The 26,430-nt window shown below is 43.1% G+C and overlaps 2 protein-coding genes across 3 annotated transcripts in view; both read right to left on the bottom strand.

Annotated features, from left to right (window-relative positions):
* Nucleotides 1–1,419: 1,419 nt before the first annotated feature.
* IRF5 (interferon regulatory factor 5) lies at nucleotides 1,420–26,342 on the bottom strand. Of its 2 annotated transcripts, none has more exons than XM_023504858.2 (10): nucleotides 26,198–26,342; nucleotides 12,805–12,896; nucleotides 9,731–9,934; nucleotides 7,095–7,284; nucleotides 6,214–6,251; nucleotides 4,537–4,570; nucleotides 4,098–4,370; nucleotides 3,239–3,628; nucleotides 2,964–3,082; nucleotides 1,420–2,467 (listed from the first exon to the last, which is right to left on the bottom strand). In XM_023504858.2, exons 3-10 carry the CDS (start codon nucleotides 9,917–9,919, stop codon nucleotides 2,219–2,221), a joined length of 1,482 nt encoding a protein of 493 aa, XP_023360626.1. In that variant the 5' UTR covers nucleotides 9,920–9,934; nucleotides 12,805–12,896; nucleotides 26,198–26,342; the 3' UTR covers nucleotides 1,420–2,218. The 2 variants fall into 2 exon arrangements, with proteins under 2 accessions (XP_023360626.1, XP_023360627.1); XM_023504859.2 differs by lacking the exon at nucleotides 26,198–26,342 and adding an exon at nucleotides 19,627–21,506.
* The window catches only part of LOC111721123 (cadherin-related family member 5-like), a 28,881-nt gene continuing 28,270 nt past the window's right edge, over nucleotides 25,820–26,430 (bottom strand). Inside the window, 2 exon segments of the mRNA XM_031940218.1 lie at nucleotides 25,820–25,846; nucleotides 26,198–26,430. Of these exon segments, the coding sequence (XP_031796078.1) occupies nucleotides 25,820–25,846; nucleotides 26,198–26,430 (260 nt within the window).

The following is a 26,430-nucleotide window of genomic DNA, read 5'->3' as shown; positions in this document are numbered from 1 at the left end:
TTCCAGTGATAGGTAGGATTGAACTAAAGCAGCATCCAACTCTTAGTGTAGCAATGAAGCTGAGGAGTGAGTTACAGCTTTGTCTTTATTAAAATTATAGCCTCAGTCATTTATTAAGAGCCTATTTTATGCTGGACACTTAGGGGTACAAAAAAAATACTGCCTTTTAGAATTTGAGTTCTGTTAAGGGAGGACAATATGTTCATGAGTCAGTAAATACAGAATGTATATCAGAAAATAATGTGGGTGATGGGGCATCCATAGCAGGGGCAATCAAGAAATTTTGAAAAATGCATATTGCTAATCAGAGCATTCTATTGCCATTTGAATGTTTTCCTAAATGTTAAAAACAAAACAAATCCATAACAGCAATGTAGAGGACTCAATAGCAATGGAAGAGTATAAAGTATATAGTATAAAAAAATTAATTATAAAGAAAATATGCTGCAGACCAAACACTTACTAGCTGTATTACCCTGGACAAGTCACTTAAGCCTGTTTGCCTCAGTCTCCTTATCTGTAAAATGAGTTGCAGAAGGAAATGGCAAACTGCTCCAGTATCATTTCCAAGAGAACCCTAAATTAGGTCACGGGATTAGACACCATAGAAGCCAAACTAAAAAGGTGACTGGTACAAGCGAGTCCCTCAGAATCACAGGATACTAGAATCGTTTGTTATGAGGATTCTTCTATTATTGAAATGGGCACATCCCAAGAAACCACTTGTATCATCACTGCTTATACAAAGATGAAAATAAATGTTACACTGTTAAGTTGTGCTGCAAGGTGCTTTCAGATCTTGGACACAGTCCTCTTTAGAGCTTGTCGAATAGATCTCTAACGTCACAAGCTCTCCATTGCCACATTGTGATCTTAAATCAAGCAATCGACCAACAAACTAGAGGGAGAATCCCCCCGGTTAAGGTGAATCAAAAAAGGCCTCTCCGGGGGAGGTGAGCTAAGCCTGACAAGGTCATGCAAGTGCAGGATGAGAAGGGAGGGCATCCAAAGCTTGAAGGATAGCTCAGAGGCCAAAGATGGAATTTGTATGAGCAGCAACAGCAAACAGGCCAGTGGACTGAAATGTAATAGGCGATGAGGAATGTATAACCAGCCTAGAAAGAAACTTGGAGCCAGATTGTAAAATGATGCTAGTGTTAAATGAATATATTTTATCTCAAGGCTAAGACAGACCCAGGCAGCACATGCTCCAGCTGCATTCAGTAGCACTCAAGCAAGAGCCAAAAAATGCATATAACTTAGCCTCCAAACAGGAATGGCAAAAGAACGGGAAGACAAGGGATCCAAACATCAAACAGAGGAAGGTGAATCTAGAACAGGATTATGGCCTGGCAAATTGGCGAAGGGGTGCACGGGACTTGGCAGTTGCAAAGGGAGGAGAATGGGGTCAGAAAGGGGGAGATGGAGAAATGGTAAAGACTGGAGGTGATGTCCACTTACAGGAATTGTGGAGATGGGATGTTTGTGGGTGATCAGGGTTGTGATGATCCCTGTGAGTGTACCCCAGATGATAGTCATTCTTGTGGTAATTGGGAAAGGATCCTGTTGCACCAGCATTTGGTTGGAGACCACTGAGAATTGAAACAAGACATCCTGTCCTGCCTGGCTTATATCAGAGAGGGGTTGGGGGAAGGGTGAGTCTAGAAACAGGTAAGAGAGATTCAGACAAATTTAACTTTTTAATGTTATCCAGCTACAGTTCCTTCCTCGCAGCAATTTAAAAGTCTATTACAAAATCCCATTTGTTGTTTGCTATGACCTCCAAAGCGGCAGTAGCTACCACCTTTAATTGTGGCTCCTTTGGGAAACAAATGTCCTGTTTTTGAGGATTGAGGACAACAGCTATAGATGGTGAGGGAGCAATATGCTGAGATCTCAGTTTCTGGAAGCTGTCACTGCCCTATGTCGAAGGCTGCCTGGCTGGCAGCCCTTTTTTTCCTTCCATTGAAAGTGAGGAGAATGGAAAAGTTAGGTGGAAACCTAACTAGAAGGCAATGCCCTTTTCTCCAAGGTCCCAGGAATCCGGTTCCAAGCCTTCCCTATCAAGCTCCCACTGGTGGGAAGAGCCCAGGACTTGCTGTGCTCAGCCCTCTCCCTCTGAGCACTTCAGCAGACAAGGCCTGGACCATGGGCCTTGGGCACACTGGGGTCAGCTCTGGTATAAACGCTCGTGAGGGATGGGTGAGGAGCTGCCTCCTCACTGGTGCATGCCGACTTGGTGGATGGGCCAGGGCCCTGTGCCGGTGGGAAGGCCCTGTCCAGGAGGCACAGAGGGAGCGGGCGGCAGGCGCTGCTGCCTCTGCCAGATGTGATGGAGCTCCTTAAACTGCTCCACCATCCTGTCCTTCAGGTCTGGGTTTGAAATCTGCAGCCGAATGCTGTCCGCTGACCAGGAAAGCTCCCCTGAGAACATCTCTAGTAGAAGTCGGGCTGCTACCGGTACCACCTGGAGGAGAGGGAAGGAGAGGGGAACACTTGGAGAATCCCAAGGTCCTGGAAGCAAAAGCTGAGGCAGGGAGAGATAAGAGGATTCTGTGGTGTGTTAGGGACCTGAAGTGTAGTTCAACTTGTCTGTCTGTCCCACTGATGAGGAAACTGGGGGTCACTCAACAAGCATGTATTAAGCACTTACTGCTCTACTAGGTCCTCTGCTAATTAAATGTTGTGGAGTCAAAGGAAAAGCAAAAACAAAGAGGCCACAATCTAATAGAACACAGGTAACGCAGCCTAGGAATCGGGAGCAGATGGAGGATAGGTTTAGCAGGAAGGCATCGGCCGCTAGGGAGGCTGCAAAAGGCCTGGAGGAGGGGAGTCTTAAAGGGAGCCCATTGTAGGTGCGAGGGGCCAGCGGGGTGGAAGCTTCACGGCAGGAGGCCGGAATGTAGTAGGCAGAGAAGGGGCGATGGGCACTCGGGAAGGGGTCAGACGGCAAAGAAACGTACCTGCACTGTAATGAGTTTCTTCTCTTTGGGCTTTCTGTCTGGCCACTCTTCCCCAAAGCAAAAGAAAATCTCAAAGGCCGGTGGGGTCGTGGTCTGGCCCTTTTGGAACAGGATCAGCTCTAGGATAGACCACAGTGAGTAAGACGGAGGGCCCAGCCCGGCACCCTTCTTTCAACACCGATTGAGGGCACAAACCCTCGGAATGGTCACAGGGATCAAAAGAAACCCTAGAGAAAAGCAGCCAGGCAGCGAGGGGAGCAGAGAGCCCGTCTCACCGTTGAGGAACTGTTCCAGGCTGAAAAGCTTGGTCTTCTTCTCTCGCTGGATGGGTCGCGGTGTGGCGGAGGGGCTGGCGCAAGGCCCGCTCCAGAACACTTTGCACTGGCAAAGGCGGATGGCGTAGAGATCCTGGCCCTGGAGCTGCAGGATGAGCCCTCGGTCGAGCACGTCTAGTAACTGATGGGTGTAGAAGCGCTGCTTCTCACTGGGGATGCCCTCTGGGCCAGGAAAGCGCACCTGCTCCAGGCTGACCGGGCCGAAGAGCTCCACTTGCTCCTGGGTCGCCTCCAGCTGGCTGTAGAAGAGGCGGCAACCCTGGGGGTTGCTGATGGTGAGGGAATAGGGTGGCTGGCCTCGGTACTGGAACTTGATCTCCAGGTCAGTCACTGCGGAAGGGGACAAGTCGACCGACCCCACCCCCAAGCCCCGGGTGAGCTCCCACTCTTCCTCGATCCCAGTTCCCTCCACATAGAAAACAGCCTCAAGGGTGTCTCACACACCACCCGCCTCCCTCTCAAGGCTTTCCCTTTCCCGATAATGCGGAGGGACCAAGGCTCCCACCTCATCCCGCCCTGCGCCCGAGGGCCTAGTACCCTCGAGACTGGCAGCAGCTGCGGCACACATTCCCCACTAGGCTGGAGAGGAGCCGTTAGCTCCCGGCCCAGTGCGCACTAAGGCCGGTCACCAGGAAGCACACCGGCTGCTTGGGGCCTCCCTCAACGAGGACTCGCATCCCAACCACATAAGCCCCCCTTTGGCCAGTTCCAGCGGACTTCCACTCCTGCCTCAGTTCCACCTGCTGCTCTCAACCTCCCCGCTCCCCCCAGCCCCCATCACCAGCTCGAAGGTCCTTACGCGGCAACATGTGGGGGCTTATAAGCAGGTCGGGAAGCAGTTGTTCTGCAGGGGGAGCCAGGTTGGCAGCCAGCGGCTCAGGGGGCAAGCCTGGGAGGCCTCCGGGGAGCATTTCCCCATAATTAGCAGGGGGGCCGGGTGGAGGGGCCAGGACCGGAGGCTCAGGAGGGGAGTGGCCCATCCCAAGAGACGGCTGAAGACTGGTAGACGGCCACTTCTGTTCTTCCTTCGGCAAAGGATAGGGGACCATGGAGGCGGCGGGTTGTGGTACTTCTGTAGCCCAAAAGCACAACAGTCATTAATCCCCTGCCCAGAAGCCCTCCCAAGAAAACCCCTGACCCCAGTCACCACCATGTCCAACCCTCTGCACCCACCCGACCACAGTAGCCCTGGCACCCTCAGGGCTTTTATCCCCTTACACCAAGCCCCCATGCCCCACCTGTGAGTCTCAGAGTTGGCAACATCTTTTGTAGCTAATGGGGAGAAAGAAGGAAAAATAACATTATTACTGTAATATCAGGATATAAATACTGGGACAATGCATATGGAACACAAAGCAACTGATCCTGCCTTCTGTCTTAGCTGGGCCTGGACTGGTAATCAGGAGACCCAAGTTTGGGCACCAGATCTGTTAAGTGATCATGGACAAAATAATCAACCTCATCATTTGTCGAAGGAGTATAGTTTTATCTGTTCTAACTCTCTTACAAGATTGTAAACTTTGCTTTTTCCTACCCTTTCCCAGCACTTAACATAGAATAACCACTTGATAAATGGATTAACTGTTGGAGGTGGGCATTTAAAGAATATGTAGGAAATTACTTAATGAAGATATCAAAATAAAAGGCCTTTCAGGCATAGGGAACAGCATAAGCAAAGGGACTTAGGTAAGAAAGTACAAGGTAGGTAAGAAAGTACAAGGTATGTATAGTTCAGTTTGGTTGGACCACAAGGTATATGGAGGGACCTAATGGAAGAAAAAGGCTGGAAAGTGAAGATGGCAGCAGAATACGGAGGTCCTTGAATGCAGGCAGACAGTTTAAACTTTATTTACCTGGAAGGCCATTAGGAACCTCTGATGATATTTGAACAGAGGAATGAAATCAGAGCATAAGGGATAGATTTGGGTTGGGAGAGGGATGGGCAGGGTATAAAAATGGGAAGACCTATTTGTAGGTTATTGAAACCATGGAAGCAGGTGGTGATGAGAATAAGCCCTGGGATATTAATATGTAGCAGAAAGAGGGAAATCAAGATGAATAAGAAAGAAACATAGAATCAATAGGACTCTGGAAACAATTGGTTCTGTTGTGAGAACAGTAAAAGGGAAATGATAATAATATCAGTAAGGTTTTGGACATGGGACACTAGAAAGAGTAGTAGCCCTGAAATAGAGAAGACAAGAAGTAGAACTGCTCACAGGGAAAGGAAGAAGATGGCTGGGGACAAACTGAGCTTGAGGAGCCAGTGGGACATCTGAGTGAAGACTGGAGTCTATGGCTCAGAGGGGAGCTCAGGGTTGGATATCAAACTTCCCGAGTCATCTGTATGGATGGAAGGAAGGGAGAGCTATCTCCACCTCTAGTCGGGTTTCTCACAGCACTTTGCCAAGGCACTTTCACACTCTCTTTTATCTTATAGTTATTCACTAGCTAGGTGGCAAAATGGAGAGAGTGATCCGTTTGAAGTCAGGAAGATCTGAGTCCAAGTCCCACCTTAGGTACTGATTTAAGCTGTTTTAGATTCAACCTGCAAAATGGGGGGGATAATAGCAGCTACCTCATGGGGTCATTGTGTGGAACAAATGAGGTAACATGTAAAGTGCCTTGCAAACTCTGAAGCAATATAGATTTATATGCCAGCAGCTATCGTCATGAACTTGTCTCTTCCTCTTTGTAGACTGTAAGCACCTTGAAAACAGAGCCTGGATACTCTATTTCCCTGATATCTATTATGAAGACCTGGAGATGTCTTGTGCTTAATATTTATTGCATCTTAGAGGAATCTTAGAGGAAAGGATGAGGGTCTGCTTCCTAAGAAGTACTCAAACCTGTAGCAGATGGAGCTTAGAGGCATCCCACTCCCCACCCTGACCTGGTCCTGCTTGAGAACTCACCTCCTCATCTTCCTCATCTTCTTCACCAGGAAGGGACTCTGAAGGAAAGGGAAAAGGAGATGGGAGGGAAGCTGGGTAGCATGGGAGGAAGTGTCCAGGGGCTCAGAGGTCCCACTGGGATGACCACAGAAGAGATAAACACAGCCAGACCCAGTCCTCACAGCGAAAATCCCAAATGGACTGCTACATGCTAAGACCGGGACCTATGTGTATTCGTTCAGAATAGTCCACTCTCTCTCCCCAGGGGGGTTCCTCAGTCTACTGATGCATTCACAAATCCAGTGGCCAACCCAGGTCAAGCAGGATCACCTTAGCAAGGAGCTGTATAGGAGTCAGTTCCTGGTCCACTAGATTCCCGCATGCAGGAGGGGAATGTTGTCTCTGGAGACCAGTCACTCTAAATTCCAGGACTAATCTGTCTCCTAATTGACCTCCTGCTCTTCTGGCCCTTTGCCCCCTCCACTCCCAGCATCCCACAGGTCTAATCTAAATCAAGGGGCTGCTACGGACCCCAGAAGCCAAATATGATTCCTCCTACTGGGTTGTGGGGTCAATCCTATGGCTAGGGCTGTACCTCCAAGGTCATCTATTCCAACCCCCTCATTCTACAGATGAATAAACTGATGCTCAGAGAGTTTAAGGGATTTGCCCATGGGCACACCAAGGTGGGAATTTAACCCCTATATTCCATATTCCAGTTTTCATCTTCCCCCATTAACTCCCTGAGGAGAAAGGCAACCAGCTGCAGGGAATCAGGGATCACGGCTGTTTCTAAGCCCCAGACGCTGGGGGTGATGGTCCCAGGACCACTCTCCAGAGACCCCCCCCCCCAAGTTTCCTTCTTAAGGGTCTCACAGGCCTACTTGGGGCAGGGGAAGTACCTGCGGGAGCAGAGCAGGAGGCGCAAACCTCGTAGATCTTGTATGGCTGGGGCGGCATGTCTCTGGGTCCATCATAAAAGAGGCGGAACTCTCGGCTCTTGTTGAGGGCACAGCGCAGGTTGGCCTTCCACTTGGCAGGATCTGCCTCATCCACGCCTTCTGTGTACTTCCCAGTCTCTTTGGCCCAGGCCTGGAGGACAGGAGACAGAGTCCAGAGGTCCCCTTGTGGCCAGTGTACCCCCAACTCCAAGGGGTAAGACCAATCCCACCCTACTCTTGTCTCTGAATGGTACTTTAAGCTTTGAAAGGTAGATTAGGAGAGAGAGAAAAGGCACCAAAGCAAGGGAGGGTTTACCTGTCAGATCTTCAGAAAAGGAAGGAATTTATGACCAAACAAGAACAAGAGAACATTATGAAATGCAAAATGGGTAATTTTGATTACATTAAATTAAAAATATTTTGTACAAACCAAACCAATGAAGGCAAAATTAGAAAAGAAAGTTTTTTCAGCCAATGTTTCTGATAAAGGCTTCATTTCTAAAATATATAGAGAACTGACTCAAATTTATAAGTATACAAGTCATTCCCCAATTGATAAATGGTCAAAGGATATGAACATTTTAAAGATGAAATTAAATCCATTTATAGTCATATGAAAAAAATTCTAAAGCTTTATTGATTAGAGAAATGTAAATTAAAATCACTCTGAGGTACCATCTCATACCTCTCAGATTGGCTAAGATGACAGGAAAAGATAATGATAAATGTTGGAAGAGATGTGGGAAAACTGGGACAATAATATATTGTTGGTGGAGTTGTGAATAGATCCAGCCATTCTGGAGATCGATTTGGAATTATGCCCAAAGGAGTGTAAAACTGTGCTTACCCTTTGATTCAGCAATGACTCTACGAGTCTGTATCCCAAAGAGAACATAAAACAGGGAAAAGGACCCATATGTACAAAAATGTTTGTAGTGGCAAGAAACTGGAAATTGAGTAGATACCCGTCAGTTGGGGAATGGCTGAATAAGTTATAGTATATGAGTGTAATGAGTTATTTTTCTATGAGAAATGATTATCAGACTGATTTCAGAAAAGTCTGGAAAAGACTTACATGAACTGATGCTAAGTGAAGTGAGCAGAACCAGGAGAACATTGTACACAAAAATAGCAAGATTGTGTAATGATCAATTATGATACTCTCCTCTCAGCAATGTGGTGATCCAAGACAATTCCAAAAGACTTGGGATTGAAAAATGCCATTCATCTCCAGAGAAAGAACTATGGAGATTGAATGTGGATCTAAGATACTTTTTCCCCCTTTTAGTTTGCTTTTTTTTTTTTCCTCATGGTTTTTCTTTTTTTGTTTTGATTTTTTTCTTTCACAGTGTGACTCATGTTTAAAATGATTATTCATCTATAACCTATATCAGATTGCTTGCTGTGTTGGGGAGGAAGGGAGGGAGGGAGAAAAAAAATTGAAACATGAAATCTTAATCAAATGAATGCTAGAAACAATCTTTCATATAATTAGGGGGAAAAAATAAAACACTATTGAAATTTTAAAAGAAGAAGTTACCAGGCAGACATAACAACAAATAGGTACCCAGAACCTGAAAGAAGGAAGGCTGGACAATAATTGTGGAAATATGTATAGAGGAATTGCACATGTTTAACATATTTTGGATTACTTGCCATCTAGGGGAGGAGGTGAGGGGAAGGGAGAGAAAGTTTTTGTAAGGATGAATGTTGAAAAATTATTCATGCATGTTTTGAAGATAAAAAAGTTTTAATAAAAAAAAAAAGTAAGGCTGGGCTGGCAGAAATTTTAGGAAGCTTTACCATCTCTCCTCCTTTAGTTCCCTCTTGCCCTCACATCTTTCCCCAGGGAGAAACTGGCTTCTAGATCTCTTCTTCCATCTATGCTGAAGATTCAAAAACACACCTTTTCCTCTCTTTTCTTAACTAAAATTATTATTGCTTCTGGTTTCTGCTCTGCCACTAATAGATTAATTAAGCAAATCTTAACCTTCATTCCTCATTTTTCTGATATATATTAAAAGGGAAAGAGCAATGTCCATCCTTTCCCACCATATGGTTGTTGGGGATCAAATGAAAAGCAGTGCAGTAGAACAGAGCAATTGGACTGAGAAAGAGAAGGGCCCTGAGTTCAAATTCTCCTTCAGGCACTTATTAGCCCGGTGACTACAGAGAAGTCATTTGACATTTCTGAGCCTCAGAGTCAATGTCACACAGCTTAGTAAGTGTCCGGGGTGGAATCTGAACCAGGAGTTCTTCTCCTTCCAAATCTAACACTTTCCACTAAATAGGATTTATTTTTGTCAAATGGAATCCTAATGGAATCCTAGGTGGCATAGATATAGGAAGCCAAAAAACAAATTTGAGGCACTGCTCTCACTAATAATGTGTCTGTCCCCCTGTCCTCTCACCATGGAGGGAGAATTGAGTAAAAACCCAAGTTTTAATCGATAATGAGGAGTAGGAGCTGACTGCTGACTCGGTGATGAAGCTGACTGAGCCTGCAGAGATTACATCAGGTTCTCTGCAAGGCAAGTATATTGCCCGAGGGTCCAAGGGCTAAATCCTTGGTGGAATCCCCTTCTGTCCCTGCTCACCTTGAAAATGGTGTTATCATCCTCATCCTGGGCGGGGCCGTGCCTGGTAGCATGGCGCCATGGGATATAAAAGAACTTGCGCTTGTCATCAACCCACTGAAGGCCTGGGTACTGGCAGCTGTTCACTTGGGCCACCAGCCAAGGCTTGAGTCTCACCCGCCGAGGCGGATGTGGCACGGGGAGGGTCATGGCAGACGGGCAGACCTATGGAAGAAGTCGGGGAAGAGGTAGGAGAGCTGGTCTCTGATGAGGAGGCAGAAGGAGCACGGGAGCCCATGAAGGAGCAAGGGACTTTCTCCTGTGGACCCAAGTTTCTGACACCTGACTCTTCTCTCACAGGAACTTCCAGGCTAGTCCCTCCTCCCCATTCTCATCTCTCATTGTCCTAGGATAAATCCTGAGCTACATCCACCAACAAGGATACCTGTCTCACCACACTCTCCCCCAACAGGGGCATTTAGTCCCATTCTCTCTTCCCTATGAACTTCAATCACCTAATCTAATTTTACATTTCAAAGTGGATAAAGAAGAAAAGTAATGGGAGAGAAGAACAAAAAGCAACCAAGGTCAAGTGAAGAAGGAATGTTTTAAAGGTGTTTTAAAGAAAGACCATGGTCATGTATACTTATTGTGTATCTATATTTTAATATATTTAACATCTACTGGTCATCCTGCCATCTGGGGGAGAGGATGGGGGGTAAAAGGTGAAAAATTGGAACAAGAGGTTTGTCAATTGTTTATGTTGTAAAATTACCCATGCATATAACCTGTAAATAAAAGGCTATTAAATAAAATTAAAATTAAAATTAAAAAAAAAAAAAAGATCCTGGAGGCAAAAGGAAAAAAAAAAAAAAAGAAAAGAAAGAAAGACCATGGGATTTGGAGTTGGGAGATGTGTGTTCAAATCCCAACTCTGTCAAAATGTGGAATGACTTAACCTCACTGTGCCTCGGTTTCCTCGTCTGTAAAACAAAGGGGGATCGAGTAAGATGATTTCTAAGAACTTTTCTAACAAATTGAAACCTCAAACTTGGGTTGTGGAAGTGTGTGGCAAAGAATGCTTTATTCTCTCCATAGGAAAAGCTGAAAAGGGACTAAACACAGCTAATTTGGCTCCAACCCCAGCTGGCTCCTGTGATCCTATAAATGCCTGTTTTTACAAAATTTTATAAAATCTCTATTTTTAGAAAAAGGCAGAAAAGCAATTATGTCCATTCCCCCAAACATTTGCTTTGGTTTGCTCAAAGGGATTAAACAGAGATGGGTCCTTGGCCCTGTTAAGTAGCCAACAGGCTTAAGAGCTGCTTCGCTTAACCTTAAGTCTGCTTGGGCAGCTTGGACCTCATTTCCTTGGAAATTCACCTGCCCAGCCTGTAGAAAAATAGAGAAGGGAGTTGCTAAGTACCTCCCAAATCTAGAAGCCTTGACCCTCATCACCACCGTCCCTCCAGGATTTCCCTCCTGGAAGTGACCGTGGAGGTCAGCTAGTCCAAACCCACCAGGACCTGAGGTCCAAAATGGTGAACTGGGATCACAGAACACCAGCCCTAGAATCAGGAGCACCTGAGCTGAAATCCAGCCTTAGACACTTGACACTTACTGGCTGTGTAATCATGGAGAGGTCGGTTAATTCCAATTGCAAGAACGGAGAGAGGGAGGAGGAGGAGGAAGAAAAAGAAAAGGAGAATGAGAAGTATGCAGCTCTCTTTTTCCATTCTTTTTCATAGGGGAAAAATGTCAAGCTTATAATAATAAAATGATTTTCAATTTTAAATTTAAGGAAATAAGAAATAATTTTTTAATTAAAAATTTTTTTTAAAAGATAAAATATGTTGTTTGCCTTCTCAATGAAGGGGGAGAGGGAGGAAGCAGAAAATCTGGAATTCAAAAATTTTAAGAATGAATATTTAAAATTGTTTTTATTGAGTGTGAATCACAACATAGTATTTTTACTTTTTTTATTGTCTACTTGCATTTTATTTTCTTTCTCATTTTTCCCCTTGATTTGATTTTTCTTGTGTAGGAAGATAATTATATAAATATGTACGTATATGTTGGATTTAACATATATTTCTACCATGTTTAACATATATTGGACTACTTGCCATTTAAGGGAGGGAGTGGAGGGGAGGGGAATTGGAACACAAGGTTTTGTGTTTATGTTGAAGAATTATCCATGCATAAGTTTTGAAAAATAAAAAGCTTTAATAAAAAAAATTGGTTAAATATCTTGCCAGGATTTACACTTTTTGTAAGATACAGTCAGAATTAAAGTCTAGCTCTCTTGACTCTAATACAAAATTCTTTCAGCCATGTGAGCTCAAAGAGAAGCCATTGGCTATCTTACTTTTTAAGAGAAATACAGCAATATTTACATGTGTCTCAGGTACCCAAACCTCCTTGAATAAAGTAGTTCACATTAGATCACACTACATTACTTTGGATTTATTTAACATGTTTAAACATATGTTTAATACTTTGGCTACAAAAGTAACTTTTAAAATGTTCTTTGTGGCAACTCATATCTTTTCAGAGCTGGAAGTCTTGGAAGTTGCTGTGATAAAATGTAAGTATTGCAAGAAAATCAGTGTGGAGCAGGAAAAGAGGTGATACCATCCAATCTGATTCTAAGGTTTGAGAAGCTAGGTCATGCCCAATAGGCACACACACAGCCTATTCATAATAGCTATGACAGGTTGGCCCAATGGGTAGAATGCTGGGCTTGGAATCAGGAAGACCTGAATTTAGTTCCTGCCTCAGACACTTACTGGCTATGTGACCCTGGGCAAGTCACCAAACCCTGTTTGCCTCAGTTTCCTCATCTGTAAAATGAGTTGGAGAAGATGGCAAACATTCCAGTATGGAGTGGGTCATGAAGAGTCGGACGAGACTGAAAAACGACTGAACAACAATAGTAGCAATAGTACAGCTGGAGCAGCTAGTATTTATATAGCATTTAAAGATTTGCAGTATTCTACAAGTATTATCTCATTGGATCATCACAACAGCCTTGAGAGGGAAGGGTTATTATTGCCCTCTTTTTCAGATGAGACAAAGAGAGGTTAATGACTTACCCAGACTCACACAGCTAGTAAGTGGCTGAATCAGGATTTGAGTTCCGGTCTTCTTGACTCCAAGTTCAGCACTCTATTATATTACCTAGTTGCTACAAGAAATTGTAGTTATTTTAAGAATGAAATACAAATATTACTTTTTCTTTTAATCCTTATGTATTTTTTTCTAACCAGTTACTAAGTTAAAAGGACACAAATATTTACTAAGTCATTTGGACCTAAATACATAATAAAATAAAACTATAAGATATTTCTTTTGGCCTGGGGATTGCCATAAAAATTGACAGCACTAAGAATAAAGAAAGTTTGGCAAATTCTCCGTTCTGCATCATAAGTACTTTAGGGGCAAGGAATTTGCCTCATGTATCGCTCATAAAGTTAAATGCCTACTATGTACTAGATGTAGAAGAGACAGTCTCTGAATAAAATTTAAAATTTAATTGTTTATAAGACATTAAGAAATAATAAAGCTAGAAAAAGTGGAAGAAAATCTGAAATATTCCATCAGGAAAACAACTGATTTGGAGAACAGATCAAGGAAAAATAACATAAGAATTGTCAGACTACCTGAAAATTATGATTTAAAAAAAAAAGAATCTGGAAGATTCTTTACAAGAATTTATTTACATACAATTTACAAGAAATTATTTACAAGAATAATTACAAGAAATAATTATTAAGGAAAATAGCATTGAAGCTCTAGAACAAGAGGGTAAAGTGGAAATAGGAAAAAAATTACCACTTACCAACTGAAAGATTTCCAGGAAAAAAACTTACAAGAATGTGATAGTCTAGTGTCAAAACCCTCAAATTAAAGAGAAAATATTGCAAGTAATAAGAAAAAAATTGATTTAAATACTGCGGAAATAAAACCAATATTTCACAAGACTTAACTTCCACTCGAAAATACCAAAGGTCTTGGAACATCATATTTTGAAGAGCAAAAGAGCTTGCATCCAAGAATAACAACCTGCAAAATTGTGTATGATCCTTAATTTTAAAAAAATTATCATTTGATGAACTGAAAGACTTTCAGGTATTTGTAACAAAAAGATCAGAACTCATTAGAAATTTTAACATAAAAGATCCAAAAGAAATATAAGGAAAACATTAAAGACTATCATCATTACCAAGGTTTTTTGAAAAAATAAAAGGTTGAGGCTAAGTTGTATATAATGTGTAATTCTAAAAAAACAAAATTGGGTAGAAAAAGGTAAGAGGAAGCTATTATATTATAAAAATGGAGTGTGAAAGGAAGAACTAATACCAAGGAAGCAAATGAGAGTGGAAGGCTGATAATACTGGGGCCTTACTCTTACCTGCGTTGAAGAGGAAACACATGTACATTTGGATGGGTATAGAAGTCTTATGAACAGGGAGTTAAGAAAACCAGGGGACAGTGTGAATGAGAGACTTTTAAAAGTGTGTATGGACTGGGATTTAGGAGTGTGGGGGGAAAGGATGAGGGAATTTTGGAGGTATGTATGGATTGAAATTGGGGAAATAGGGGATGGAAGGACTCTTAGAGAGGTAGGTAAAATGGGAAGGTAGGAGAGAAGATAAGATTAAAAAAAAAAGACTGAGAAAGAAAATAGTGAGTTAAAATGGAGGGAAATCCACAAATAGTAATTATAACTTTCAATATGAATGGGATGCTTATAGCATTAGCTATAATCTTTGTGCTTAGCAAAGAACAAGAAAATGTTCTTTGTGGTGGCAAAGAACTAGAAAATGCAGGGATCCTCATCAATTGAGGAATGATTGAACAGGTTGTGGTGTATAGTTGTGATGAAATACAACCGTATTATGAGAAATGATGAAATCAAAGATCTTAAAAAGGCATGGAAATGCTTGCAGGAAATGATGAAGAACAAAGTGAACAGAACCAAGAAAACATTGAAACAATAACAGAAATATTGTTTTAAAGATGGCTTTGAGCAACTAGGTCATTTTGACTATTATAAATCCACCACAAGTTAAAAAATAAAGGACATATAAAGAGGGCTAGTATTTGCATCCAGAGAAAGAATGTATAGAATCATTTTATATATCTATATCTATCTATCTGTTTGTATCTAATAATAGGCATCTCTAGGGTGGAGAGGAAAGGAAAAAAAATAAAAGAAATCTATATGATAACTTTGCTGTATATTTGAAGGGAATAGCAAATTGTATGCGATAGATTTGCAGTTTTGTCTTTTTTCTAGAATGCTTTTTTATTTCCTGAATTGACAATAAAATAATTTTTTAAAAATATATTTGTTTTTACAGAAATAAAGGGAAACAAATAATTGGAGAGATATTTACTTTTCAAGTTTGAATCATGTTGACAAATGCACAAATTCTAGTGCATACATAGAATAAGCTCCTTGAGAGCAGGGGCTATCTTTTACCTCTTTTTGCATTCTCAGAGCTTAGCACAGTAACTGCTGCTTAGTATATATGTCCAGGACTCTAACCACTGTGTCACCAGTAGTCCAGTGTTTGGTAAATTCCAAGACATAAGTTACCAGCAGTAAGATTTCCTTTTTGGAAAGACCTATTCATTTCATAACATTCATATAACATTATAATTGATATCAAATTGCCTGCTTTCTTATTGGAGGGCAGAGGGCAAAAGGTAAGGGAAGAATTTGCAACTCAAAAATTTAAAAACATGAATGTTAGATAAATTTTTTAAAATAAAATTTGAGAAAACTGGAAAGCAGTTTGATAGAATTAGGCTTAGATTAAAACATATACCATTAACTATAATAGTTATATTTATTAAATATGTAAATATATATTTATGTTATATATTACACATCTAGCATATATGTATGTATTAAATACATAAATTGCATATCCAAATAAATGGATATTTATTGAATTGAACTGAATTGAATATAAAAGATCACATCACAAAAAAAATGAAAAGAAACAAGATCATTTTCTTGAATTTTATTTTCTTTCTCATTTTCTTCCTTCTTGTTCTGATTTTTCTTGTGCAGCAAGATAATTGTAAAAAATTTGTGCACCTATATTGGATTTACATATATTTTTATCATGTTTAATATATATTGGATTACTTGCCATCTAGGGAAGAGGGTGGGGTGAAGGAGGGGAAAATTGGAACACAAGATTTTGCAAGGTCAATGGTGAAAAATTATCCTTGCATATGTTTTGAAAATAAAAAGCTTCAATAAAAAAAAAAAAGGTAAGAAAAAAAAAAAAGGATCCAACATTTTCTATTACTACAGCTAGGAGGAGAATCCTTAGACAAAATAAGGGTTACATGAAACTGGAAAAGCTTTTAGAGAATCAGATAGAAGGTTGGAAAGTACCTCAGAGACTATCTAGTCCAATCTCTCATTTTGCTTTATATATAAGGAAACTAAGGTCCAGAGAAATTAAGACTTTCACAAGGTCTCATAAAGAGTAAGTAAGAGATCCAAGATTTGACCTTAAAGCTTCCAAATCCAACATTCAGCATTCAAACAGACAATTCTGACTACATAAAATTAAAAAAAAAAACTTTTGGGGCAGCTAGGTGGTACCATAGATAGAGGCAGCCCCAGAATCAGGTCCTGAATTCAAATTCATCCTCAAAAATTTGAGTGACCTGGGCAAATCATTTAATCCTGATTGCCTCAAGAAACAAAACTTTTTCCTGAATAGTACCAACAAAGATAAAATTGGAAGAAAAATGGTACAATAGAAAAATATTTGCTTCAAATATTCCTGATAAAACTTGTATCCAAAATGTGCAAGGAATATATAAATTTTCAAAGCAAGACTTATAAACAAGAAACCACCACATGAGAATATGTCCCAAATTAAAAGAACTCCAATATTTCACTTCTAGGCATGAGTGACAGAACGAGAGGAATGGGAGTGGGAAAGGGAAGTATGAGACTGAGTAACAGTGAGTGGTCCAGTTTGGTTGGAGAACAGATCATAGGAAATTAAGTCAATGACTAGTAAAATGATTCACTTGCTGTGCAACACTCCCCAATCCCTGACCCAACGATTTTTATGGGCAGCCTTATAAAGGAATAATAGTCCTTATAGAGCAGCCTGAGGGGTGCTTGTTAAAAGGGGAGGGGCACCAGCTATGCCCAGAAAAAGAACTCTGGGAGATGACTAAAAACCATTACATTGAATTCCCAATCCCTATATTTGTGCACACCTGCATTTTTGATTTCCTTCACAAGCTAATTGTACAATATTTCAGAGTCTGATTCTTTTTGTACAGCAAAATAACGTTTTGGTCATGTATACTTATTGGGTATGTAATTTATATTTTAATATATTTAACATCTACTGGTCATCCTGCCATATAGGGGAGGGGGTGGGGGAAGAGGTGAAAAATTGGAACAAGAGGTTTGGCAATTGTTAATGCTGTAAAGTTACACATGCATATATCCTGTAAATAAAAGGCTATTAAAAAAAATAATAACAATCTAGCTATTTAAAAAAAAATAAAATAAAATAAAAGGGGAGGGGCAGCCTCCCGGTTATGATGATGGTGATGATAATCATAGCATTTATACAACACAGAGGCAACATGGTTAAGTAGATAGACATGTTTGGGAATGAGGAAGACCTTGGTCTGGCCTCTGACAAATAACTGGTTATAATCCCAGAAGTATCCACTGACAACCCCAATGCACACTAAGGTACCCAGCCATCTAGATGGAGGGGGGTCCCACACCATCAGGGGGTCTAACCCCAATGATTACAATGGGATTGAGCAAACCCTGTTTCCCTAGCAGAGAAAATCCTTGCAAGATCTCACCATTGTACACTGCAAATCTGTACTGGTGAAGAGAGTTTCCTCACCGGAAGGATCACAGGTCTGGACTCCTGCAAAAATTTACACATAGGGCTCTTTGAGCCTCTTCACATACGTAATCTCATTTCATCCTCACAAGAATCAGGGAGGGAGTGTCAAACATAATCTCCATTTTACAGATGAGAACACTGAACCTCAAAAAAAATAAGTCGTTTACCCAAAGTCATGAGCCAACCTCATATAAAAGGTACTTAATAAATGTTTGCCAAATGGATAAATGAATGAATGAAAAGCAAAGGAACCCAGGACCTATCAAAGTGATGGTCCAAGATCCTACAGACTACTGATTAGCAGAGCTGGTCTCCAGCTTCTTCCTGATCGAATGGTTTTTTCCATTCCCCTCTACAGAGAGAATGGTGGGGGAACTTTGTCAGCAGAATGGGTATAAATGAGCACAAAACTTTTCTGGTACTTCCTTCTGTTTCATTTCTTTCTCAGGTCACAGATCAGTGATTCATTCAGCCTCTTCTCCCCTAATTTAAGCCTGATAGTCCTCAATTCTCTGTCGACCCTTCGCAGTGTATCATCTCTTGGCACAGGACTTGAGTGCCAGTTCTGGGGATAGAGAGGGTTGGGAGGGGGAGGTTCGCAACCCCACTCCCATGTTCCCATTACCTCCCCAAGGCTGACTGCTCAGTTCCCATTTTTACTTTCCCCCACCCAACCCAGGGGGAAACGAAAGTACCAGAGGCTGGCCAGTGCCTCTGAACCCTGACTCATTGTGGGGAGTAGGAACTGCTGATGGGGGTGGGAGGAAGGGTTCAACCGAATACCTTACCCATAGATCAGACAAAATTGTCAGTGGCCACCCTGTGCTTCTGCACAGAAGGGAGCCCTGAGGTGAGGTTTGAGATCTGGGCCCCAGCTCTCTGACCTCTTATTATGGTCTGTAATCATTATCTAGTCCAAATGTTGTTCAGGGACCTCAAATCTTTCCTGGAGGGCAAAATGATTTTATAATATTATTACGATGTTTTCCTTTCTAATCTAATAAATATATTTAGATATAGCCATAAAAACATTAAGCTCTTTGGAGGAGACACAATAATTTTTAAGAGTGTTAAAGGGTCCTGAAACTTCAAAATTAAAAAAAACTGGTCTAAGCAGCTAAAGGGATTGAGAGTTAGTGGCTTTAGGGAATCCCCTAAGTAAGTCCTGGGATCTTGACCTGGGGAGTGAAGAGCCTTTTTTTTTTAATGTGTGCATGTATGTATAGACACAAACATATACATATACACATATATGCATGCATATATAAATATGCACATATTTTTTCTATATCTATACAGTGGGCATATATATTTGAGAACTGTATTTCAACATAATTTGTTTCTTTTGCAATCTTATGTGATTTATTTTATGCACTGAAAAGGGATCTCCCAGTTTCACCATTCTGTCAGGACCCTATGTCACAAATAAAGATTAAGAAGCCCTGATCTAGCTAAAGACTTTCCCTTTACAGATGAGGAAAGTACACTGCAAAGAAGGAAAGTGATTTGTCCAAAATCTCACAGTTGAAGACTTCAAATCTGGGTCCCCTGTCTCCAAATTCAGCACTCTTTCCATCACACTCAGATTTGCAAATGGAAACCTTTGTCCAGAAATCTTTGCTTCCAGTCAGCAATTGGAAAGGGAATGGAAGGAGAGCTTTAGCTCTCATTTTCCCAAATGAGGAAGCAAAACACTTCATTCCAGAACAGGGTCATGGGAAATCTTGGCTCTCCCTTCCCCCCACCCTGTAGTAAATCCGGTGAGTAACCACCTTCCCTCCCCACCTCCAGGGTAGAGAATTCAAGTCCATACTTGCCGGTACCCTCTGCGTGGCCCTTAGTCCCCAAAACATAAACCTTGACCTTACAGCCAGTCCCTAGGAAGTGTTTTCCTTTAAACAGGGGAATCTTCCCTCTCGTGGGGCATGGCAGCCAGAGGGCCAGGACTTCTGGGTCCCCATTCGGACTCCACCCCACCACCACAACTTGCTCTGCTACCTGATGGTGCCCATCCTTCCCTGGACTCCCAGCTTCATTTCCTCTCTTCAGGGTCTTCAGGTCTTTCCTCCCTTAAGTCTGGGCTCTGTGCAGTCCCAGGAACTCCTCTAGGAAATGGAGGAGCAGCTCGCCCTACTCACCCTCACCCCCAGTTTCTCTTCCTCTTTTTCTAAGTGGATAGTGTTTAGGGTTTTTTTTGTGACTGTTTTAATTAGAGCAGAGAAACTGGGTGGTGGAAGTCATTGAAATGCCTCCTCTCTAGGTGAGGATCCCGCCAAAAATTTGGACAGGTCTGTTTTCTTCCTTTAAAGAGGCTGACATGGTGCTAAGGACACCAAGATCAGGAGTCAAAGCAATAGTCTCTTGTCTAACCCTCAAATTTTGCCTTTTGTTTTTATTTATTATAGATTTCTACATTATATAAGTATTCCAAAATTTGCCTTTTGTTTTAATTATCGATTTCTACATGTACATGTGTAAGTATTCCAAAATTTGCCTTTTAATTTTATTATTGATTTCTATATGTACATTTGTAAGTATTCCAAAATTTGCCTTTTATTTTTATTATAGATTTCTACATGTACATTTGTATTCTAAAATTTGCCTTTTATTTTTAATATAGAATTTTACATGCACAAGTATTATATATAGTAAAATAATACATTTAACAACTAAAGTATTTCTGAAACCCCTACTGTGTGTCAGGTATTATGCTAAGTACTGAGGATTCGGAGAAAAGCAAAAGACCAGATACTCACAATCACAAAGGGAATACAAGATGAAAACAGATACTTGCAAAGAAGCTATAAACTAGATACACAGGAAGTAATCTTAAGAGGGGTCCAGAAAGGGTTCTACAAAGGTGCTTCTGGTCACCAAAGTGGGGTGGATGGCTTGGCGGAGCCATCCCCAACTACAGGAAAAACTACTACATGTCAGACCAAGGCCCTAATCAGGGTAGAAGGATGCCTTTCTCTGTCAGGATTTCTTAGGATCTTAAGAGTCATTCTGAAAAACTTCCCCTCTGAGCTCTGGAGCCACATGGATTCCAGTGAAGGTTCTACAGGGAAGGGTGCTCCAGAACATCAAACAGCCAAGAGCCAGCCCATAGTCCTAGGACCCAGAATGCCCCTGGCTTTGCAAACCCCACAGCATCTCTAGGCTACCAGCCCCATTCCCAGTCTTTTTACTCAAATTCTAATTAACAAGTCTGAGGATCACTTTCCTTTCATTTCTTCTTACCCTTCACCAGGACAAATTCTCTTTCCAGCACCTCCCTCCCCACCCCTGGGAGATAGGGAATAAACCAGCCAATTCTTGTCCACCCAAGGAGGACCTTAGTGGGGAAGCCCAAGATAATTGGGTATTCTCTTTTTTTCCACAGAAGGGAAATCTGGGGCAAGCAAGGGGACCCAGGCAACCAAAGTGGGGTTCTCCATTCCTGCCTACAAGGGCTAAAGTCATAGCCAGGACACATTTCCTCACCTATAAACGGGAAAAATATATCTGCATAGGGTCGAAGGAGGAAAAAGCGCTATGTAAACATTATTATTATTCTTACTACACGCCCTTGGGTGGGGAGTTTCAAAGGCAGAATCTTCCTCCAAAGAAAAGGAACAGTCAGAGTTCCTCCCTAGATCCACACCCTAAGGGGCAGTAGAACCACCCAAAGGGGCCACAGGAACCTCTGGGAGGGGGGACCCAGACTCAGTCATCCATAGAGTCCCCAGGGCACAGCATCGGATAGGCAGGGAGGGTGTGGGCACTGAGTACTCTATCGGGCTGAAACTTCCCTTGAGAGCCTCCTCTCAGGTCCTGTCTCCCTAGCTGTGCAAGAAGATGGGGCACCCAGACTAGATTTTTCTACTGACATAATCCCTCCCACCCCTTTCCCCCCCCCCAGACATATAGAACTTACTGAGTCCTGCTCTTGTGGTCCCTTGATAGTCTGTGGTCCCAAGGCCCCCAAGATACCCTTATTGCTGCAGTTCTGGGCAGTCAGGTATAGCTTCTGACTCAAGGGCCCTCTGTCTCTGGTGGTTGCCACCCCCACTGAGAAGCTAGAATAGGCCTTTTCTGGCTCCTTCTGCTTTGTTGCCCAAAGGATGGTGTAAGAGCTGTCTCCCCTGCAGGCTCCTCCCTCCTTAGCAAGCCCCCACCTGATTTCTCTGGGCTTCTAAATCTCCCCCTCCATTGAAGCTTTGCTTAGTTGGGGTCTGCTTCTCAGTGAACTCCTGTGGGATGCCCCACCACCCTCCTATAATGTTCTAACTCCTTTCTATCCAGAATTCCAAGAAAGATAGCTAGAATCCTGCCTGGCTCTAGGTTCATTTAGGAATGAGGAGACATCCCTCACTAGTCTCAATTCCTCTTTGGATTAAAAGTTCCAGGGCCCTCTATGTTTGAGATAGAGAGGGATGCAGAGAGGATGACCCTGGAAGGAAAGGGACATGAGCCACACAAAGACTGAATGCAAAGCTCTCAGAGTTCATCTGCAGAAAGGAACTTAAATCAGAAACTCTGCTTTTTACTCTTGGACCCAGTGACAAGAGAAATCTAGTCCAGCTCTATTTATCTCAGAGAGTATTTAGCTCAACCCTGCTATTTGACAGATGAAGAAACTGAGGCATGTGAATGACCCAAATCATTAAAAGTCCTTTTGCTCCTCTCCTTCCACCCAATATCCCAGACTCACTTCCTCACCCTTTTCAGCTGTAGTTGCATCAATGCAGTTACTGGTATATTTTAAAGATTATAGATCTAGCATTTAACACAGTGGCACATAGGAAAACATAAATAAGCATTAGATTGGTTGATCTGTAGGAAAGAAAAGTGGGTATTTTTTATTTTCCTAACTATGTGCTCTCTTCCTCTACCCTTCCTTTCTAAGGCTCCCAATATCTCACAGAGATAAAGGAATCTGGATAGTTTCTGCTTGCTTTGAATCCTTAATGCTTAGCACAGTAAGCATTCATCAAGGTAAAAAAAAAATTAATAAATGCTTGTTGATTGACTGTTTCTAGAGCTTCAGGATGCTTCTATAGCATCCGGGGGCTATAAAAAGCTGACACTGATCATAGGTGACTGCTCTGCTATCCAGGCTGCTCCTTGAAAATGAGAATGGATGATGAGAACAGGGAGAGGGAGAAAAGAGGGAGAGAGAAAATGTTTGGTACTATTGGAAGGCATCAACTGAGACAGGAGTCTCTCTCTCTCTCTCTCTCTCTCTCTGGCCCCCACTCTCTGTCCTACCTCCCTCTCCATCCCCCTCCCTCATTTCCCTCCCTCTCCTTCCTTTCCTCCCTATTTTTGTCTCTGTCTCTCCCTGTCTCACTGTCAGTTCTTTCCCTGTCTCACTGTCTGTCTCTGTCTCTGTTTCCCTTCCTCCTTCTCCTTCCCCCTCTCCTTCCCTCCTCCCCTCCTGTCTCACAGTCTGTCTCTTTGTCTCACTGTCTCTGTTCCCCCCCATTGTCTGTCTGTCTCTCTCTTTTTCTGTCTGTCTCCGTTTCTTTGTCTCTGTCTCTCCCTCCCCATGCTTTTAAAAGTCCCAAGCACCCCACGTTACTCCCCTTAGTGGTCCCTATCTGTCTCTCCTCTCCCCTACCAAGCTTAGATAGCCTTTCCATACACTTCGAATTTCCAGAACCGCGGAGTAAGCAAGATCTCTATCCGGAGCATGGAAGATAGACCGGACAGAGCTAAAGAGGGAGAAGATCGGACAAAACACAACCTCTGGAACTAGATTTCCAAAGTTTTCGGGGTGCCGATGTTGGGGGAAGGGGTTAAGTCTTCAGCGTCTCTGGCTTCCTGAGCTCTAAGGCTTGTTCCTAGGAGCTCCAGGGACGTTCCCGGGTCTTTCTGGTTATCCAGGGTCCCCCAGATCCTTATCCTTTTCCTCAGGAGAAAAGACCTGAGAACTACTCTGTAGCGCGAGACGTACGGCGCGCCCACACCCTCTCTCTAACCCCCCAACACTCCCGTTAGTGTTTTCTCCGTCTTGCCTCATTGAGTCTCCTTTCCTGTCCTTTAACCACGATCTCTAAATATGTATTCGAGAGGAGCGAGGGGGATGGGAGGATTGGGGGGGGGGGGGGGGGGGGGGGGGGAGACTGGTGGCAAAGAGCGAGATCCTTCCTCCTCGGGAGATCTGGGTAAAGTAGGAACAGAGTCTCTTATGGGAAGCAGGTAGGTACTGAGGGCCCAGTACACTGGGTCTACAATCAGTCAGGAGAGAGCTTGTGTTCAGGACTCTCCTCGGGCAATTTTTTTTTTGGGGGGGGGAAAGGCAATTAAGGTTATGACTTTCCCAAGATCACATAACTTGTTAGAATCTGAGGCCAGTTTGAGGTCTATTGCTCCTGCGCCAGGACCCGTGCTCTAACCATTGGGAATCTAGCTGCTCCACTTTGCAATTTTTTTTAACCTCCTAGAATCTCAGTTTCCTCATCTGCAAAACAATGGAATTGGACTAGATTGCTAAGGGTTCATTCAGCTCCAGGCCTGGGATGCTAATTAGGCCAAGTCCTGGGCTGCAAGGTCTACCAAGAAGTGTTAAAGCAGAAATCAGAGAAACTTTTCACTGAACAGCTGTGCCACTGACCAGTGGCAAGCCACTTAAGTGCTCTCGGCCTCAGTTTCCCTCACCTGTCAAGTGAAGGGTCGGACTAGAAGATTTCAGATTTAATCCTTTTACATTCTGACTCTTCTTCCTCCCTCCCACCATCTATGGGATAGTCCTAAATGCTGAGTTTGGATTTGAGATATGGGGATTTCAGAAGACATTTTCAGTTCATGAAACACCAAATGCCTGTTATTCACAAGGTTTTGTTCTAGGCTCTGGGCATATAAAAGCAAAAAGCATCAAATGCTTAGGGCAGCTAAGTGGCACAGTGGATATATCCAGCACTGAGCTAAGAATCTTGATGCGTTCAATCAATTTCAGCCTCAAACATTTATTAGCTGTTGCCTCAGTTTTCCTCATTTGTAAAATGAGATGGAGAAAGAAATGGCAAACCACTCTAGTATCTGCCAAGAAAACCCCAAAATGGGGCCATGAAGACTAGGACACAATAAAAAAAAAATCAAATTCTTCCCTTCAAGGGGCTTATATTCTGTAAAGATATATAGAATATAGGGTAAATACAAGGCACTCTCACTAACAAGGAGGGGAGTTAGAGTATTTCATAGGTTTTTCAAAATAGTGCTTGAGTAGATAGAATGATAATTTCTAAAATTAAAAAAAAATCCAAAATGAGCAGCTAAGTGCAGCACTGTATACAGCGTAGCGCTTGGAGTCAAGAAGATGGGATTTAACTTCTATCTCAGAAAGTAGCTCTGTCACCCTGCCTCGGTTATCTGTAAAACTGGAGACAATAATAGCACTTCACTCCCCAAATTATTGCCAGACTCAAAAGAATTAAAATGCATAAATGCATTTTGCATAAACTTAGCTATATAAGTGCCAGAAAGGAGAAAAATAAATTTAAAACAATAAATGAATAAGACAGAAGCTTGTGGTGAGTCTGGCTGAAATTTTGAAAGCCAAAAGTGATGATAATTGTAAAAGGCCTGGCACATACTAAGTGCTATATAAATGTGAACTATTATTAATATGAGGAACTTTGAAGAGGAGAAATCAAAACGTCATCAAAGAAATGTGTAATAAAGGAGAATGACTATGTGCTGGCGCTGTGGCGTGGGCAAGGGATGACAGGTGGACGGCCAGAGTGTTGGCTGGTATCCAGTGATGTCAGAAAAAATCGAGGAAGGCCTCGGGCACGAGGTATGAGTACCACGCCCCCCTTCCCCTCACAACCAGTCGAACTTACGGGAAGACTGGACAGACAGGGATTTGCATCCCAGAAGGGAGTATGTTCGCAAGTCAATGAGCTCACAGATCTATCGCTAAGTGAGCGATTTTTTTTGGATAGAGTAGGGTTCTGTATTTCTAGTGGGGGAAGGAAGTGGATGATTTAAGAGGATCTAAAGTTCTTTATCCAAACGAAGTAAGCGTAGAGAAACCAGTCCTTTGCAGACCTTAAAGCGCTATATAAAAGTTAGCTATCATTATTACAGCCTTTTCTGGGACTGTGATACATTTCTAAACGGCCCCACCCCGAGAAATAAAGCTTTAAAATGAGAGTCCTGATTAAGGCCGTCATTTCCTTCTTCAGTTCCCCACGGAGTAGATCAGTCACAGAGAGCGGCATCGTCCGTGGCTCTAGTGGCGGAAAGGAGAGCCCAAGCCCGGAGCCCCTACCTATGGCCACAGGGTCCACAACAAGGCCCCGCCCAGCTCGGGCCGGGGTCGGGGTGGAGGGTGGGAGGGGAATAGGGGGCCGAGAGCAGGGCACATTGCTGGGGGCGGAGTTATCGGGGCAGGTCTCCGGACATGGTTCAAAGCCCCAGGGGGCCAAGACACCTGCAGCTGGGACTAGAGCTTGGGGGCCGGGGATTCTCGGGAGGAGGGGGCGCGGGGCACCCTGGTGCGTTTACAAAGCCGGCACCTGTCCGCCCCTCCACCCTGCGTGCTGTGCTCGGAGCCCGCCCCCTCCTCCGATCCGGCACTTACCTGGGCAGGTGAACGGGCAGGCGCGCGAGTGCGCCGCCGACCCCAGGCCCAGAATCCCTGCGCTCCTGGACCTCGGGCCGAAATTAGCTTCAATTGGAGTGCCTCCTCCGCCTTCCTCCTCAGACCGCCGGCCGGCCGGCCAGCTCTCCCGCCCTCCCGCCACTTCCGTATGGCACCGCCCCCGCCCCCGCCTCCACCTTCCCCTTGGGGCACCCACCGGGCAGCCGAGTCCA

Source organism: Sarcophilus harrisii, chromosome 5, assembly GCF_902635505.1.
Source record: "Sarcophilus harrisii chromosome 5, mSarHar1.11, whole genome shotgun sequence".
NCBI lineage: Eukaryota > Metazoa > Chordata > Mammalia > Dasyuromorphia > Dasyuridae > Sarcophilus > Sarcophilus harrisii.
Note: the sequence above shows the minus strand (reverse complement) of the source record. Positions and strands in the feature narration are given on the sequence as shown.